Source organism: Chelonoidis abingdonii, chromosome 1, assembly GCF_003597395.2.
Source record: "Chelonoidis abingdonii isolate Lonesome George chromosome 1, CheloAbing_2.0, whole genome shotgun sequence".
Taxonomy (NCBI): domain Eukaryota; kingdom Metazoa; phylum Chordata; order Testudines; family Testudinidae; genus Chelonoidis; species Chelonoidis abingdonii.
In genome coordinates, this window is record NC_133769.1 from 142328734 (window position 1) to 142347815 (window position 19082).

General features: G+C 43.7%; 1 protein-coding gene across 3 annotated transcripts in view; it reads left to right on the forward strand.

Annotated features, from left to right (window-relative positions):
• The window catches only part of TSPAN11 (tetraspanin 11), a 158583-nt gene that overhangs the window by 98270 nt on the left and 41231 nt on the right, over nt 1-19082 (forward strand). For 2 of the 3 annotated variants that reach the window (XM_075070831.1, XM_075070824.1), the window contains exons 4-7: nt 2162-2236; nt 4737-4841; nt 5443-5601; nt 15366-15452. In XM_075070831.1, the coding sequence (XP_074926932.1) occupies nt 2162-2236; nt 4737-4841; nt 5443-5601; nt 15366-15452 (426 nt within the window). The remainder of the gene's footprint in view (nt 1-2161; nt 2237-4736; nt 4842-5442; nt 5602-15365; nt 15453-19082) is intronic. The other variant, XM_075070841.1, reaches the window with a different exon arrangement.

Sequence of the window (19082 nt, forward strand, 5' to 3'; positions counted from 1 at the left end):
GCCATATCTTAGTGACAAATTATTTCTTTTTCCTTTTTTCTCTTGTCAGTGTAACCCTGACTTGTACAATGGTGGTTTTTGTCCCTCCACGGCAGAGGTAGTCAGTTATTTTTTAACAAGGTCCAAATTTCTTGGTCAAGGTATAGTAAAGGCCCAGACTCCAGAGAAAGTTAAAAAATCCCAATAATGATAATAAGTAAATAAAAAGTTTGTGGGGTCTGCTCAGAAGCATCTAGTAGTCGAGATTGCAGTTCGCTTGCTGACTACTCCTGCCCTAGCGGCTGGTCCTCATAAGAGGATAAGACTCTATTACGGCTGCCGCCTAGAGGAGTTTCTCCTTTAGCTCAAGCAGTTGAGCCTTATGCTGAAGATCCCAGGTTCAGAGTCTGCTGATGAGCCAAGCAGATGGTCATTATGTTAGCCCTGCAGAGCCAGCACAGCTCACAGAGAGAGAGCTGGATTGTATTACTTCTTGAGACTCATCAACAAAACTGTTTTAGGTTCCAGTTACAGGGTCAATTAGTTGCACTTTTGCAAACTTACTGAAGACAATGATGTTTACCCATGTGTCTCTGAGCACATACTTTGGCCTGCAGAATCCCTATTACAGTTGGCGTGCAAGGAGAGAACCCAGCTTGATTCTCAAAGCTGAGACTTTGGGTCCTGATCCTGAGAACACTTATTGGCATGCCTCATTTTATGTCTATGAGTAGCATCATTGACACTTACAGGACTCGGTCTTACAGGGCTCTCACTCCAGAACTAAAAATAGTAGGGTAGGTTTTCCCACTCAGGATGGAGCCCTGGTTCTGAGACCCTCTAATTCCTATATTCTATACTGGCTAATGGGAAAATACCTCTCTCAGGATTATTATTTACAGGTAAAAAAAAGAGGCAATGGAATAAATTGAGAAATGAAACTTCAATAAATGACCAGAATTGGATTCTTTACAGTGGGCTCAGATGTTGAACATTATACATTAATTAAGGTTGTAAAACAGTTTACATTCTAATCCCAATTTGTAGATGCTCATAATTTTTGGTGATTTTTTTTCAACTTTGGGGCTGAAATTTCATATGATTGGCTGATGCCTCAGTATGAATCTTTCTGGAAATAGCTGCTTTTAATTTGTGAAAGGGTGAGACACAAAGTGCAGTTTTGCCACTGTTAAAAAACCCTTTTTTTCCCCTCATGAATAGAGTGCAGGAGAGTGAGCATGAAACCAGCCAAATCCTTGAACTTGAAGTTTTCCATGTGCAGATTATGCTGTACCTTTGCTTTGCTAGGTTGTTTTTCTTGTTATGTTTTTGTTTCTAAATGGCTGCAAAATAGGCTTATGAACTTATGAAATCTGCTTTGGGTCATGCTTAGTGCAAAAAGCCATTAATGTTTAAGGCCCCAATTCAGCAAAGCACTTAAGCACATTGGCTATTAGGTATGTACATAATTGCTTTGCTAAGGAAGTACGGGTGTAAGCATATGTTTAGGTGCTTTGCTGAAGCAGGGTCCAAACGATGATGTTATCCTTAGATGCACTAGTCACATGAATTGCTCCAACCCAGCCATGATTTCTTTACAAGGGAGACAAATGTTTGTTAAAGCCACTGTCTCTGATAAAGGAACCCATTAGTATCCTCCTGCTCCTTGTTCACTCCACTGGCCACGGCCTTCCCATCTTTTCCTTTCATCTCCACTTGCTCTTCCTTTGTTAGTCTTCTCTTTGTTTCCTAACTCCTTCATTTCCTGCTCAGCATGTTTCTGCCGATTTGTGTTAGCTACTTAAGTGGCCCCCATTACCATAGTAGCTGAGTAGCTCTCAGCACCTCTAGGAGGTAGGGAAGAACTATTCTCCCCATTTTACAGATGAGGAGCTGAGGCACAGCAAGACCAGGGTCACACGTGAAGTCTGTGGCTGAGTATGGAACTGAACCCAAATCTCCCAAGTCCTAGGCTACTCCCCTAATCTTGAATCATCTTTCTCTACTTGCCTCTTCATGGAAAAGTTACTTCAGAACTTCAGGAAATTACCATCTCTCAAACATAAGAGCGTCAGAGTTCCTGACATTGTAGGAACATGTTTTCACTTCCTTTTGGCAACTATGGTGTCCTGTTTTTCTAATCAGCTACAACTAGGGTTATTTTTTGTTTTCTGCTTTGCAGTATTTCTCCATGCTTCTCTTGATCTTCCTTATCGAGCTGGTTGCTGGAGTTCTTGCCTATGTTTACTATCAAAGGGTAAGTTGGAAGGTTGTTTTATTTATATTTTTAATGTTACAGCACTGAATATCTGTTGACAAGGTTGGGTTAAGAAAGTCACTTCTTATAAGAGCTCAGTAGAAATTAATTGAAAATATTAGTGTTTTGTAAAAGTTATCCGAAGTATTTTCTTAAATCGATAGGGCCAAATACCATTGCACAAAGCAAGGCCACATAATAAGGGTCTAAACCACAAGCAAACGTTGCTGGGCTGAGGAACACAAATCCCAGTCCCATCCATCTTAGCTCTGCCTCTCCCATAGGATATGGGAGAAAATCAGCAGATACGATACTTGGTTCTTTTCCCCAAGTTCTGGGGCAAGCCAACTTGTACAATGTACACCTTGATAGGCCATTCCATCTTCCCTCTATGTGACCCTGTGCAGAAAGGTGTTGCAGAGCTCAGCACAAAGGGGTGTGTGGCGACCCTTAAGATGTTGCTGCTGCCTGACTCCTCTGGCCATTTCTGCTGGGTTTGAGCCCTCATCTGAGTGCAAAAGGGGGAACCCCTTGAGAATGCTGCAGACTGTAACAGTGCAGAGGAGTGTGCTTGAGACTGGGTAAGTTTGTAACTTGTTGTTCCTACACATTCATAGCATAAATTGGAAAATAAGCCAGTTCAGAGCATTGGTCCATCTAGTCCAGTGTCCTGCCTATGACAGTCTGAGCCCCACCAACACACACAAAATGTTACTGTTGGATAGAAAACCTCTCATCTCTTCCAACATGAAGGAAAGCTCTATCCTCCCCTAGAAGCCCTGTACCAACTGGAGAGGGATGCCGCTTAGCACAGTTTCAGCAATCCAGTTGAGCTCCACATCTCCACTGCTAGCCCCAGGGAACTGCATTTAAAACAAAACACACATAGATCAAAGGCTGGGTTCAAACTCCTCTGCCCCTCTCCCCATGGGGGTAGTTTCTTGAACTCTCTGAACTGCATGGCCCCTAGCAGACAGTTGAGAAACCTGCATCCCCAAGAACTGATAGTGGTGAAACATGGGAGGCATTTCCATGATCTCATCACCTCTGCAAATCCCACAGCGACCCAACCCCCAGTGTAGACAGTGCTATGGCAACCAGAGAAGCTCTCTCCTGTTCAGCGCAGGTAGCATCTTCACTAAGTACTGCAGTGCTGTAAGTGTAGACAAGCTCTCAGAAAGTTAAAGATTCTAATCTCATTTATTCTGGAATATCTCTGAAGCCAACAGCTATACCCTGGTTTAGAACAGAGGCAACGTTAGACTGGGGCCCGTATTGTGTGGGACCAGTTCCCAAGCCCTGATCTTCTGCTCTCCCTCCCACTAGCTGGTATGTTTGATCAGTAAATGTATGAATGGGAATTGGGTTTAATTTTGTAGAATTATACAGCGTTGCGGTTGCTGACTTTTAATTGTGGATGCCTTTCCAAAAAACATCATTCGCTCACCAGAAATACTCCCACATAAACCATGAAGGGAATATTATATTTTGGCTAGTGTTGCACGTTATACAATAGTGAAGCTGTTCTTTTTCTGCTTTGAAAGATTCTTTTGGGTTCTTTTGCTGTTCCAGCCTGCAGAATCCCTCCATGTGCTCTGTGTATTTTTTCTCTCTTGGAAATCTTGGGCCTGATTCTGATCTAACACCAGTGCAACTTCACTGACTACAAAGGAGTTACCTCTTATTTTAAACCAGCATTACTGAGATCGGAATCAAGCTCACTGTCTTTTCTGGAACACTTTATTTTATTCACATTTTAAATCCTAGTAGCCTAATCATAGATAAGGAGCCAGCTCACACTGACTTTGAGTAAACAATAATCAAAGGCCTGTAGTACAAACCCAGAGTTCCATCAATCAGATTAATACTCTTTGAAGTTATTATCAACCTCATAATGTTGCTCATCCCTCATGCATTTAATTTATTTTAATAATTTAGATTGCAGTTAATGATCTGGTCTTAATATCAATTATACTTTTCATTTCCTGTTTATTATATTATCATCATTTTATATAACACTGTAATTTAACACTGCATTTTGCAAATCTAGATTAATATGTGATCTCTCCTCTGAAGAACTTATGTAACCTAACGAAACAAGCAAACACAAGATAAGATACAGAACAATAGTTCAGGGAACAGAAGGTTTGGTGTCTGACCTTTCTTGTTTTTTGATTTGTTTTCTATCTGTGGACACTTAAGATGTAGGGCCATATGGGCCTTTGAATATTCTGTTTGTTTAGGGTGTATGTCACTTTAAGCACATTTTAAAGGAAGATTTCACCAATTTAGGATTTTAATATATAAATATATCAGTCCTGATTCCAACTTCATGCCAGTTTTACACCAGTGTAACTCCACTGACACTTGGGACTTATTCCTGATTTACACTGAAATAAGAAAGATCTAAATCATGCCTTGGAGGGACCTAAAACCTAAAGCAAAAATGCACATTTCCTTCTAGAATGTATTCATTATGACTTTTCTCATTGGTGTACAGCTAAGCGAGGAGCTGAAACAGCACCTGACCCAGACCCTGACTGAGAATTATGCTCTTCCTGGGAAAACACACATCACACATTCCGTCGATCGCCTGCAGCAAGACGTAAGGAAATCTTCTGTCACTCACACTGCTGCTGCCTAGCTGTTTGTCCCAGCTCATGTTTCATTTAATATTACTGTTGCTGGAAATCTCATGAGATGACCTGAGCTTGCCTAATTTCCAGACCAAGGAAGTTCAGGCAAACCTCTGAAAGAAGCTTATCTGAAAGTCTGAGTCTTCAGATAGCTACCCTCACTGTTCTCAAAGTTCAGATGCAAAAATAGAGGTGACTCCAAATCAGCGATTACTTCTGTAAATTTGACTGCATTGGCTTTTTCAACAGTTATGGGCACTGAGCCTGATTCTGATCTCATTTACACTGGTATAAATCAGGAGTAACTGTTGGAGCCAGTGGAGTTTAACTATTGTAAAACCAGTGTGAGATCAGAATTGGGCCCCATGATTGAGTGTGTTCCCCAGAGGGTGATAGCTGACATGGCCGGAGATGAAACTGAGTTGCTAACACATCCATCCCCTTGACGTATCTACAAACTGAAAGGGATGTATGTTTTCATTGATAAGTGGCTCAACGTTACTTTGTTTTCTTCTCATGAGGATAATGTCATGCCCTCCACTGAATGTCAGCATTTTCTTTCCATTGCAGTTCAAATGCTGTGGCAGCAATAGCTCTGCTGATTGGCAGCACAGTGTCTATATCCTGTCTGTAGAGTCCAGTGGCCGAGTGGTACCAGATAGCTGCTGTAAAACAATCACCTTCAAATGTGGGAAGAGGGATCATCCATCTAACATTTACAAGGTGGAGGTAAAATGTCATTTTGACAGTCTGGGTTTTTTCCTATTGTTTGTTGAACAAAGCATAAATGACGTTATCTTACGGAAAAATGAAGGGATGGAAACTGATGGACATATCAGTAATAATTGCACTTTTATGATGACTTGTGTGGTGGTCTGTGACCACTCAGTCCTTAAGGTGCCTGCAAGAGTTCTGCTCTATTTTGTGTCTGGTTCCCATGGCCTGTGCATAACCATAAGAGCTTCCGAGTGCCCAGCTCAGACTCTGTTGAACCCAGCCCTTATAGGCACAGTCCTCAATGGTACATTTTTCCCTTCCAAAACTTAATAACTAGAACACTTAAAAACCAACAGTAACACAACACACACATACTTTTTAACCAACCTAATAACTAAACTGCTAAGAATGCTCAGTTAGACTTTGAGGTGCTCGGCACAGTCACTTGAACCTACACGGCTCCCCTATAACATCAGCACTACTGCTGTCAGAAGGTGGCAGGTTGTTCCAAGTCCTGGAACTCCGTGGTCTCAACCTGCTTTGGTTGTTGCCTGTCTGAGACCCTCTCGATTCAAATGTCAGGCTCTGTGGCTCTTATCTCCCTCCCTTCTGGGATTTGAAGAAGACGTCACTTATTCCTCTGTAGGATGTGTTCGAATGGGCTGATGACCTCATACAACCATGGGGCTGCATCTCTAGATGCCACTGCTGCTTGCGACTCTTGTTTTCATCATAGATATTTACAGCATCATTTTCATGAAGTGGCAGCTCTGGGTCATAGAATAGCTCTATGTGCTATTTTTGCTTAATTCTGACTTGTGCTCCATGTGCCTTTCTGCCTAAGGTCACTTTTCTTGCTGTATTTTGAATTCTCTATCATGTCTGTGGTGTCAAAGCACCATCCATGCTCTACAAGCTTCATTCCAGTTCAGGTGACTTCTGTTGCTTGGTCAATTATAGTTGTTTTGTCAAGGGCTAATTCTGGATTTCCCAATAGTCTCTCTCGGTTTGTTTTTTTTTAATCAGGGGCTCAGACCGCACCCTCCACCCCTCAAGAAATTGCAAGATTGGCTTTTCAGCCTTAGATCATTTACAAAGTCTGCTATGGTTTCACATTTGTTCTACACTATTGTTTAAAAACATCCCTTGAGAGACAAGGTGGGAGAAGTAATATCTTTTATTGGACCAGCTTCTGTTGATGAGAGAGACAAGTTTCAAGCTTACACGGAGCTCTTCTTCTTGAAGATTTCTCTCTCACCAACAGATGTTGGTCCAATAAAAGATATTACCTCACCCACCTTGTCTCTCTTATATCTTGGGGCCAACAAAGCTACAACAACACTGCATAAAAACCTCTCTCTCATGTGATTCATTTTTCAGTGGAGTGCGGTACTCCTCACATTTCTGTAATACAATTTCATAATTAACCTCCTCTGCCTGAGTTAACTGAGAACTGTTAAACACAGAAAGCGCTTCAGGGACGCCCTCATTTCTGACACTAGCTACCTTCTGACTGTTTTCTCTTTTGCTTACATCCATTACTTTGCAGATTCAGAGTGAAACATTGTGTAAACCTTTTCCAGTTGTTTCCCACATTTTGAAGGAGTTTCACTCCGGGGTTTTTAAGTGCTCTGTTCTTCTACACAGGGTATTTCTTAGGGTACCAGAAGTATACAAGGACTGTTATGTTCGGTGCTGGCAAAAGATCTACTTTATTCTGTGACCGGTTCCATCTGGCCGTGCATAACACAAGAGCTTCACAGCACCTCACCCACACTCTGTTTTGGGAAGCTCAGCCCTAGAACTTACCTCAACTTCCATCTGAAGATCTCAAATGGAATTGCAAACAGCAATTAATGGAGTGTTGGAGCATCTCTAAATAAATTATTAGTCTAAAACATTAAAAATGGGTTTTAAATGAGCTAATGTTGATAACTGTCAACAATGTGTAGTACATACCTGCCACACCACTTGCAAAACCAGAGCACCTAGAAGCATAGCTAACGGCCTCATAAATCTTACATTGCCCACATAATAAACATGTTATTCTTAACAACGACAATATACATTTATCACAATCTTAACCTTGACCTATGGATTGTTGAATTTTATTTCCTATCTTTGCAATCTTGATTTTGATATTTTAATATGTTATTTTAAAAGTGTCACATATCTAGTTGAGCTACCCTCTTGGACGCTCACGGACGGCTCTGAGGTGATGCTCCTCACTGGAACTCATCTGCTTTAAGCCTCCATAGTCTGAACAGAGTCCAGGCATTGTCCAAGACTTGGAATCTCTAGGCACACTCTTAGGATGCAGATCCCTCTGAGAGCTGAGACCCTGCGGTCCAACTGCCTAACCCTTGGGATCAGTGTTGACCCCTCAAACTCTCTTGTAGCTTAAATACACCTCTCCCAGAACTCCAGACACGTGGGTGCTCTGGTCGTACAGTTTACTTCTTCAGGTGCTCACAGACAGACTTTGCACAGGATTCTAAAATACCATGACTCTTAACAACATGGCATACATGTTTCTGTATGCAATTCCCCGTCTCAGTTCCTTGCCATTCTGGAGACTTCTTTGGGCTTGATCACAGTCCTTGGGATGCCCAGGATCCTTTGCCTGCAGCTGTATGACTTCTCTTCAAAAACACGGCGCTTTCCCTACCCAAGCTTGGTCTCTCGAACCTTTGCTGGTCAGCAGTGTAGATCAGGTCATCCTACCCCAACCTCTCTACAAAAGCCTGCCCATCTCTTCCCTCTTCTGCCCAAAGCTTCCTATTCCTACCTCAGTGAGTCTTTTGAGTTTATGTATCTCCCTACCAACATGTGGTTCCTTTTTCTGCTGTTAGTGTTTTCCACTCACCCAATGCCAACTCCCTGCAGACAAGGAAGAGGAAAGCTTGAGCTAACCCATTGAATAGGTGGCCATTAACCTCTAACAATTCACCATTGTAGTGATTCAGTCTTGTCAGCAAATGGTGGATTCCACATCTGCATATAGTTATTCCATGGTACAATAATTCCATAACAACAACATAGCATAGACCGGATTCACAAGTAATACAGATAAACCCCGAAATCGTCACATCAGGATATGGCTAATAGGGAAATAACAGTTAATAGAGATCAAGAGATGATACATAAAAGATCTGCTATAGTCCGTCCAAGGCATTTCAATCTGAGTCCTCAAAAGTGGAGGCACCCACAATCAGTGTCCACTGTTGACAATTCTGGACATAGTACACAGTCCTGCTCAGTGGAGGAAAAAAGTCCCATTGCCATCAATGGGGACAAAATTTGGCCCATGGCTGCAACAAAAACTGTAACTAACAATCCATCTTCTTCTCAAATTGCTGGTGCATGAGTTCTCAAGGAGCTTTGAAGAAATAGTAAATTGCTTCTTTTCACATCAGAGGGAAGAAAAGAAACAGGAAACAGGTCAACATTTCAAACTGGGGACTTTTGTTACTGAACTGTAACTCAAATGTTGTGTTGGACTTCGTTCAAACTTTGCACCAATGTTCGTCTTTGCTTTCAGAGTCAATCTGGCCATTTTCAGGCTAAACCCATTTCCCAAGCCATTCTGATAGGAGGGAGGGAACAAAAACTGGATTTTATAATGGCAGTTGGTTGCAAACTTAACAATGGAGATGCTACTTCCCATCCATAATAAGTATGATTATCCCCAGCATTCCAAGCTGGTGCTTGGGGTGGCGTTCTGCAAGGGGCAGCAGTCCCTGTTGTTTTGCCCCAAGCAGCGCGCCAAATTGCCGCCGCAGGTGGCAGGGGCAGTCCGTGTGCCCTTAGGGCAGCATGCACGTTTCCGCAGTGGTGGCAGTTCAGCAGCAGCTTCTATGTTTAGCTGTCCCGGGCGGCTTCAGCTAAACATAGAAGCTGCCGCTGAATTGCCGCCGACGTGGAAACGCGCCTGCCGCCCTAAGGGCACACGGACTGCCCCGGCTGCCCATGGTGGCAATTCGATGCGCTGCTAGTGGCGGCGAAAACTGTAGAGCCGGCCCTGATCCCCAGGAACTGGAAAATGTATTGGTTACCTACTAGCCAAAAGATTAAACCTATAGGCAAGGGGCTGATCCAAAAGCTAGGTATGGGAGAGGCCACTAGCAAAGTCCAGGAATGATAACCTGGTGAGAAGCTCATCCCTGCAGTTGCTAGACAGGGGAAGAAGGGTGCTTGGATTCCTGCTAGCAGGTTCTGGAATCTTCTACAGGGCTCCCTCAGCCTCTACCTAGTAGATGTCTGCTAAATTTGAAGCTCCTATCTGCAAGAAGAGAGATGCAGTTCTTTGTCCTGTCGTCAGAACCTCCTCACTGCTGACTTGGGTCTATACTACTCTCCCCTCCCTGCTCTCATCACATACTCATTTTTTCCCCCTTTCAACTTGTCTCAGGTGTAACTCCAGTCCCTGCCTCTGTTGCTGCTTGTAGCAGTGTGAAATGGTCATGCTTTTTGTTAGTTCTGCCCACAGGAGTCTCAAACAGTTGATGCGAACCTGACCAGTCATGTTCCTTTCACTCGGTGGCGAGCAGCAGGAGGGACACTGGGGCTGTCTGTCAATGAACCAGTGAAGAGCACGCTGCATTGGGTTATAAGTTACCATAAAAACTGTAAGGTTTAGAAACATCTTTTCTTAATAAAAACTCAAATACAGCAATTGATGGCCTACCTCCTCCCTACTTCCGAGAGGAAACTTCTTACACTAGCTGGAAGATTTTTCAAGGCATGATTCTACACTGTTTAGAGATGGTATGGTGAGGACCAGCGGCTTCCCCAGTGCCACTCAGTGTGTCAGTTGAGGAGACAGGGATAGAGCCCATGGGCCAAAATTTTCAGACCAATGTGCAAAATGTTGGACTCCCAAATCCATATTTAGACTCCCAAATAAAAATGTCCTGATTTTCAGGCATGCTTAGCACTTGCATCTCCCATTACCTTAATTGGCAATTCTGAAAATCAGGCCACTTTATATTTAGGATTCTGAGCATGGATTTGGTAGTCTAACTTTAGGCACATGGCTTTGAAAATTCTGGGAAAGAGTTTACTCCTAGTCCTGCACTCTGCCCATTAGTCCACACATCCTCCCCAGCTAAACAGCACTGACTAGTGAATGAACAAGTACCAAGAAACCTCCTTGTGGATCAGACTCAGGCTTTTTGAAGTGATATTAAAGAAACCTAGCTACAGATCTTTTTAAAGCATCTCCTTAGAAGTCTTTTTATGAATGTTGGCCAGATGCTTCAGAGATATTCATCCTTCAGTCTTTGCTTGCAGGCTAGAAATTCAACTGATCTTAAATTCAGTGCCAATATTTGCAGTTGTTTAATGATAAACATGAGAGAGGCAATAAAGGGACTTGAAAGTATTAAAGTCTAGGCTGCTTTGGGGTTTTTTTTGTAAAGTCCCTGCTGTACTTTGCATTGACGGAAGCAAAGAAAATTACATAACTACCTCCTGGGGTAGGGTTTCTCTCTTTCTTTTAACACCAAAAGCACTCTCTGTTTCACACTGCTGCTTTCTCTGGCACAGTGTGTGTTACATCCAACAGCAGAAACTAATTTTAAAACTCGATTCTTTGCATAAAAGCCCTTTAAAACTCTGAAGGCATCATTCTTCCTAAGCTTTTCTCTGCTTCAGTGTATTGCACTGATCACATATTTTACTTCCGTTTGTGTAAATATTTTATATTGGTTTTGCATTACAAGTGGCAACAGAAAAATACAATACTGTGCATTCTACAAAGTACCGTGTCACTTTATAACCATTCCTGTTAATACACATTCAGTTTATACTTGCTTCCAGAACTAATGGGTGAAAACCTATTTCCAAAACACTAGAGGAGAAAAAAACGGAAGTCCATAGCATACTGGTTGACACTGACAGATAAGCACTTTAAAAAGTTACAATAATGGATGTGCTTCTCTGGGTGGAGGAGAGTTGGCCAATCAAAATTCAGTTCTCATTAGTTTATATCACCCTCAGTCCAGAGGCTGCTTTAAGACTGTTCCATCCAATCACAGAGATGATGTCAGTTCTAGATTTGGTATCACAGCAGTTGTCAGTCATTCACATTACATGTGCCTATGTTTCAGTTCACTATGATGTATAAAGAAGGACTCATGGGTTTTTACAAAAAAATATAAATAGAAAGGGGATATTTCTGCTAATTTTTTGTCTCAGAAATATCAGGAACATCAAGTCTGCTCTTCCCTGTTTCTTGCTGGAGGGCTTCTTCAAGGAATCAGAGAACTGAACTGGTAGATTGGGAGCTACCTCAGTCTTTAATCAATAGGGTGGGTATATTAAATCTTTACTGAAGAGAACTTTTCTCTCAACTGTTTTTCAGGCATTTGAGTTAAATGAATTTAAAATGAACAAAACATAGAATATAAAACAGCCTTGAGTAAAAGTCAATTCTCTGCTGAAGCGCTTAGTTTTCACATTCTTAGTGTCTTCAATGCCTTAAGTCTACCTCAGGGCAGGGACTTTGTGTTTTGGGCTTGTACAGTGCCTAGCACAGTGGAGTCTTGGGCCATGCCTGGGTCCCGTAAGTGCAATCTCAGTGCAAATAATAATAAATGAAGGTTCTGCCAGTCAGAGCATGCCCTCAGCGACACCAGCGCAAATCCATTAGCTTCAGGTGTCACTGATTGGAATTGAGTTGATGGGAAAGAATAGATTCCAACTCCCTCTCTCCAAGCTGTGTTGGCTGTGCAGGAACTAATGCAAACAAAAATGCAGTAAATTCCTAACATCTGCTGACTTGAGTGAAAAATTATTCTAAATATACACTTAGAGAAGATCTGTTAATTAGGAAAGTGTCATTTTTACTCAGTCATTCTTCTCTTTTTCTCTCCAGCATGTATGCTGTAAAATGAGCTCTGCCGTTTCCAGTTTTTATTATCACACAGTTGCTGGGGAACATTCAGCTCTCAGCCTTTGTTCTGTTGTTACTAGCATGGAATGCCACAGCTCTGCTTGCAGTGGATGTTCCAAATAAGCTTACTGGAACTTCACTAATGAGAAAGTGGGTTTGAAGGTACAAAATAGCATAATCTCCATGGCAGGGAGAGTTCCAACCAGTTGCTGGCTCTATCTGGCAACCGCTAGCATCATAGATTTAGCAAGAAGCTGTCCATTCTGACCATTTTAAATAATGAAAATGACATCCAGTGTGGAATGAAAGTGTGTTTGCCCCAGTTAAAGTATTTGGAACAAGTTCCTGACATGCCTGCAATATTTGTATTCAATATGCATGCAGAGATGTTGTAGGGAAAAGTGAGTAGATTTGTGACATGTTGCTAATAGAGTAATTGGCAATATTTTGCCTCTCCCCATGGAAAGGCATCAAAAAGCCTAAGACCTCTAAACAAGCCAAAAATGGCTTCACTGGGGTTTTGATCCTCCTTTCAGTAATGTTGTGCCTCCCCAGAGATTCTTGTCAGTGCGTAGTTCTCTGGTGAACATCATGGGTGGGGTTTTCCACACGTTTGGTCCAGGCTCTTGCAGATGCCTGTGCTTCTGTGGACTACCACTCCTATCAATCCTTTTTCTGTATGTGTCTCAATCTGTACTAATCTGTCAGAAATCTCAGCTGAGTGCCCCCCACCCCCTGACTGCTGTAGGGAACTCAACTGCTGGGTCTCTAAGTGTTTTAAATTTGGAACCTGAAGAGAGCCCAGCCACTGCCCCATTCTTGGGATCCCTAGACACATTCTCAGGGTGAAGACCCTCTGTCTAGTACCCCTTCCTAAAAGCTGGAACCTGCTGTTCCCTGCTGGAACCTGCTGGACCCAGTAATGACCCTTCAGACTCCCCCATAGCTTAAGCACACCCTCTCCTAGACACCCACAAAGACATGAGCCATTTAACTCCCTCAGGATGCCCCTGGTAACAGTGGCAGATTTAAAGTTAGTGAGGCCCTGTGCTCAGCTTCATTTTTGGGGCCACTCCTTGGAATCCAGCCAACAAAAAGAACATTCTCTCTTATCTCCCCCCCCCGCCTCATTTTTCATTCTTTTTTCTTCATTCTCCTCCTATAAGTAATAGGAAGTAAATGAAAATAAAGTGAGGTACCTTGATTGTTTTTGTTGTCTAACTTATTTTTCCACAGACCACTTGAAAACTATTGTAAAGCACTTTGGATAGGAGAGCTTTATTAAAAAAATGTAAAAAATCGTTAGGATGCAGGATGGGGCTTAGGGCTGGTGGTGCAGGGTCTGAGAGGATGTTAGGGTGCAGGAGCAGGTTGGGGGTTGAGGTGCAGGATCTGGCCAGGAGTTAGGGTACTGGAAGGGACTTAGGGCTGGGGCAGGGGGGTGGGGTGTGGAGCACTTATCTGGGGCAGCTCCCGTTTGATACAAGGGGTGCAGGTGGGGCTGTGGGTGGGGAGGTGCAGGACTCATGGCTGGAAGTGTGTGAAGGGTGCAGGAGTCAGGGAAGGCAGGGGGTTGGGAGTGTGTGAGGGGGTGCAGGAGTCAGGGCTGGGAATATGTGAAGGGTGTGCAGGAGGGGGCTCAGGGCTGGTGGTGCAGGGTCTGGGAGGGAGTTAGAATAGAGGAGAGGGCTCAGGGTTGGGGCAGGAGGTTGGGGTGTGGAGAGCTTAGCTGGGGCAACTCCCGTTTGGTGCGAGGGGTGCAAGTGGTAATGTGGATGTGTGTGTGCAGGAGCTACTGTTCGGTGCTCTGGGTGGAGGTGAGGACGTGGGGGGGATTCAGGAGTCAGGGCATAGGGTGGAGGTGTGCTGGGTATGTGTGGGGGGTGCAGGAGTCAGGGATAGCAGGGGGCTGGAGATGTTTGAGGGGGGTGCAGGAGTCAGGGCTGGGGGTGTGGGCTGGGGTCGTGAGGGTGTTCCCGGCTCCCAGCAGGGGGCTGGGTGGTGTATGTGTAGGGGGAGTGTGGGGGCTCCACCTTTACTCCACCCTTGCTCCACCCTACCCCAATTCCACCCCCTTCCCCAAGGCCCAGCTGCCACTGCCGCCACCTCCTTCCCCTAGCAGGCTGTGGCCCCATTCCTCCCCCTCCGTCTCCCTCCCAGAGCAACCTGAGCGCTGGCAAACAGCTGTTTGGCAGCAGGGGAAGTGCTGGGAGGGAGGTGCAGGAACGTGGCCTGCTCAGGGAAGAGGCGGAAGCTTGGCTGTCGGTGAGGGCAGAGCCTGCAGCAGGACCCTCAGGAGCCAGCAGGACCAAGCTTCTACCTGGGACCCCCTGTCATTAGGGGACCCCATGCCAGGGCACCCTGTGTTTTACTGTAAATCCGCCTCTGCCTGATAAGTGTAAAACCTGTAACACACACAGACGCTTTGCTTAGAGCCTAGCATGTGATGATTCTTTAACAGCACAAAACACACACAACCATACAAAATAATAAACTCCCTATAAAGCACACACTGAGTCACAAACATGCTATGACCACTAGGCAGATAGCAATCTGCAAATCCCAAAACCAAGACTTACAAAGGGGATTCAAGTTTGAGCATGCGGTTGACTGTTTGCAGAGTTAAAAACCATCACAATAAACAGAACTGACCCTCCCTGGCTTTACTGTCAGTATAGAATTCCGCCCCCCACCCCCATCCCGGGTTTGTTTTCCTCTTGATTTTAAGGCTATAGGCTGTAAGTCTATACACACTAAAGAGCTTTAATTTCCTGTCTGTAACAACTATAAAAGCTGTGTATGAGAGGGAGGAAGTGGGGTATAAATCCTGCCAACATTGTTGAATTATCCCTCATAGTAAACACAATGATTTTGCTTACAGGGAGGATGCATTACTAAACTGGAACAGTTCCTGGCAGATCACCTTTTGATAATGGGAGCTGTTGGCATAGGAGTAGCTTGCCTTCAGGTAAGTCCCACACTGGGTAATTGTTCCAACTCACTGGACCCTCCAATCTAAGGGGTACCTTTTTAACTAAAATTTCCTATCATCTCTATAGCCCTACTAGCAGTGGCCTCAGGAGAAGCACTAGTGTAGACCAGCCAGTGTTTTAACCAATGTGCCATCTTCTATGGTCAAAGCAGGTCTTTGACACCGTTGATTGGAATCCCAGCAGCACCAGCACGTTGTCTACACTTCATGTTACCTCTGGTGAAGCTGAACTGGTAGGAGCAGCAGCAGGAAATTTGAGGAAAATAAGTCTAGCATACACAAGGTCTGAGTGTGCTTTTCTGTCATTTGTTCCTTGGAACCAGTGCTGTTATTTCATTTATACCTGAGATCATCTGGATTTACATGTAAGGCTCACGTCTTTAAATTGTGTGATCTTAGTCTAATAGCTGATATCTACAGCTGAGCTTGGCATAAATAGGAGATATAAGGATTTCAAATTTGGGACCTCTGGCTGATGCCACATAGGCTTCTCCCAATGCTGATCTGGCCCATAGTTTCTTCTAACAGTGTATGCCTGGTTTTTCGTTTTATTAAATGATAAATCAGGCAGTGACCTTAGAACAGAAATTTTCTGACTGAGTGGCTTTTGAGGCCGGCTTAAGCCACTTCCGGGTTTGTTTGTTTTTAAAGAGTGAGCAGATACAATAGCAGAGATTTGTCTAGGAAAAGAAGCATGTATGGATGACTACCAGAGAACAGGTCAATATGACAGACAGTTCCTTCAGTCTCCATGTGTTTGGATGGATGGATGACAGTCTTGAACAAAATATCATTTTTATAGATGGGAGGTTCCTTGGTGAGCTCATTTCCTGTCTCTGGATGGGAAAGTTTGTTTGGAAAACAAGCTTCCCCAGCCTTCTCTGTGAATGGAACAATTAAGTGAAACAGAGGGAGAATAACATCATTTCAGACCTCTAGGGATAGCACCAGTTTACACTATTCAAGTGGCAAGTAGCTGTATTATCTTAAAAAATAAGAAAGCTGTCTGGGATGAGCTAAAGTGGAAATGAGGCAGCAATGTTCTTTTATCCTCTTAATTTACCTTTTTCCTCACAACTTGCCCCAAGGTCACACAGTAAGTCACTGACTCCTGGGAACAGAACCCAGACTTTTGTATTTTTCATGGATGCATGTATTCCAAGGCCAGAAGGGGACCATTGTGATCCTCTAGTCTGACCTCCTGTATAACACAGGGCATACCTAACAGAATTCCTTTTGAACTGGAGCATATCATTAAAAAATAAAACCAATTCCAACTCCATTTTCAAATTTCCAGTAATGATGATCTATCAAAACCCTCTATAAATTGTTCCAATGGTTAATGACCCTCCCTGTTAAAAATCTGTGCCTTATTTTCAGTCTGAATGTGTCTAGCTTCAGCTTCAAGCCACTGGGTCATATTATACCTCTGTCTGCTAAACTGAGAAGCCCATTATCAAATATGTGTTTCCTATGTAGGTAATTTTAGACTGTGATCGGGTCACCCCTTAATACTCTTCAGCTAACTAGATGGAGCTCCTTGAGTCAATCACCATAAGGCATGGTTTTCCGTCTCTCTGTCTTGTCTTTTAACCACTAGACAATGCTGCTCCCTTTGAAAATGTTTTTTCCCTTCTGGAACATTGGTATAAGACTCCATTTCTCTCAGGTTCTTATAGCAGAGAGACATGCACTTTTCTGCTCAAAGGTCTAGTAAAGCTTCCCTTTTATGTTGCACAAGCTGGAAACTCAGCAGAGAAAAAAAACCCAGGGAGTTTTAGGTCTACCTTAGATCTGAGATATTTGTAGAGATCAGGGGAAATATCAGAAATTCCATGTGAACCCTGGAACAGCTAATTTAGTATCCGTTGTAGTATAGAGGCTTGTGGCTACTAAGCAGGGACACCTGGGGGTAACTTTTTCCCTTTGGTTCTTTGTTCAGCACAAGGTTTTACTGATCTTGTGGCGTTAAATGTGCAGAAGTCTTCTCGGAATTTGTGGAGCTGATCTCAGCACTTTTGATGTAGAAAAGATTTCGGATGCAGACATCTCTTGTCCACTCATTGTGACTTTGTCACAATGGGAAATAGGCTTGTTTGTTTCCCTCCTTCAGTGGTTTCTAATAGGTACTGCTGGTGTCTCACAGTACACCTCAGGAAATGGTACGTGGTCCTGCCCCATCTCTAGTCATCCTAGCAACTGTGGTAACGGAGGTAATTCTGATTACTTGTTATTGGCAGAGATGGGAGGATGTAATCCTAATGCCAGCTAAACAACTGCACAGTCCCCTTCCAATGTTGGCACTGTAATGAATGGAAAAGAGAGAGGAAGAATCCGGGTTATTACAGCTTGTCCCTGGAAATCTTCCAGATTCCATAACTGACAAGGAATTGCCCCATAGCTCAGCATGATTTGGAAATAAGATTAAAAGTATTTCATACTGAATAGTGGTCTCCAGAAAAAAAAAAATTACAGTAAAATTACAATAGATTTTAGAATCCCGCAAAAAAAACCCAAACGTTTTCTCTCCAAGAAAATAAATGTGTCTAAAATATCCTAGTTAGGTGGGAAGGACCTCCAGAGAGTCTGGCTTTTGAGTTTAGCTTGGTCTTGAATCTCAACAGGCATTCACCCTCCACAACCATCCTTTCCCTCTTCAGCATCCCAGAGTATTTTACAGAAGGCCCCAGCAGCTCTCTGTCTCTCAGTGACCAGACTGACCAGTGTGTTCTGGTTGCATATATTCTTCAGAAGATTTAGCCTGCTGGGCCCTGTGTTGAAGTCAAAGATAGGGGAGCTATGCATTTGGTTGTCTTTAGGTAGGGGTGGATAATGGGAGAAAGGAAGATACCCACTGATTCCTCAAACACATTTTAAATAACATATGGTAGCTACATTCAAGCTCATACTTTTAAAGTAGTTGCTATGGTGCTATTCCCCTAAGGCTATGGCTACACTACACACCACTGGTGGCACCGTGTAGGGTATGTGTTACTGTGTAGCCTCATGCCACAGTGAAAAGCAGGCTGTGGCCATACTGTGGTGCATAGCAACATGTTAGTGAAAGGCTCTGGCAGGAGGGAGGCAGCAGGGAAGGCTCAGTGCCCCCCATACCAGAGCCTTTCCTCCCTACCAGAGTCTTACCCAGCTGCAGAGAAAGACTCCAGCAACAGGGAGTTAGCAGAGCCTTTCCCTGTTGCTGACATCTGTCCCTGAGGCAGGAGAACGGCTCCAGCAGCAGGGAGCTCCAGCAGTAGGGAGCTGCTGGAGCCTTTCCCCACTGCTGAAGACTTTTCCTTTAGTAAGGAAGGGTTCCAGTAGCAAGGAGACAGCAGGACATTACACTGCTAAAAATAGCAGGTGTAGATGGGGAGGCCTGGTTTGGGCAAGGGGAAAGCCAGGTAGGGTGTATATTCAGGCATGTACCTACAACCTTCAGGCATGTCTTTGTTCACCTAAGCTGTGCCTCATGACCTACATTGCTCTTTATATCTGTGCTAGGGGAGCTACATGTGTATGTACACTACACACTGCCAAAAGAAGCCTGCACTCTAAGACTTGAGGGAAAGATGCAGCAGCTGCCCAAGCACAGAATTAATAAACATG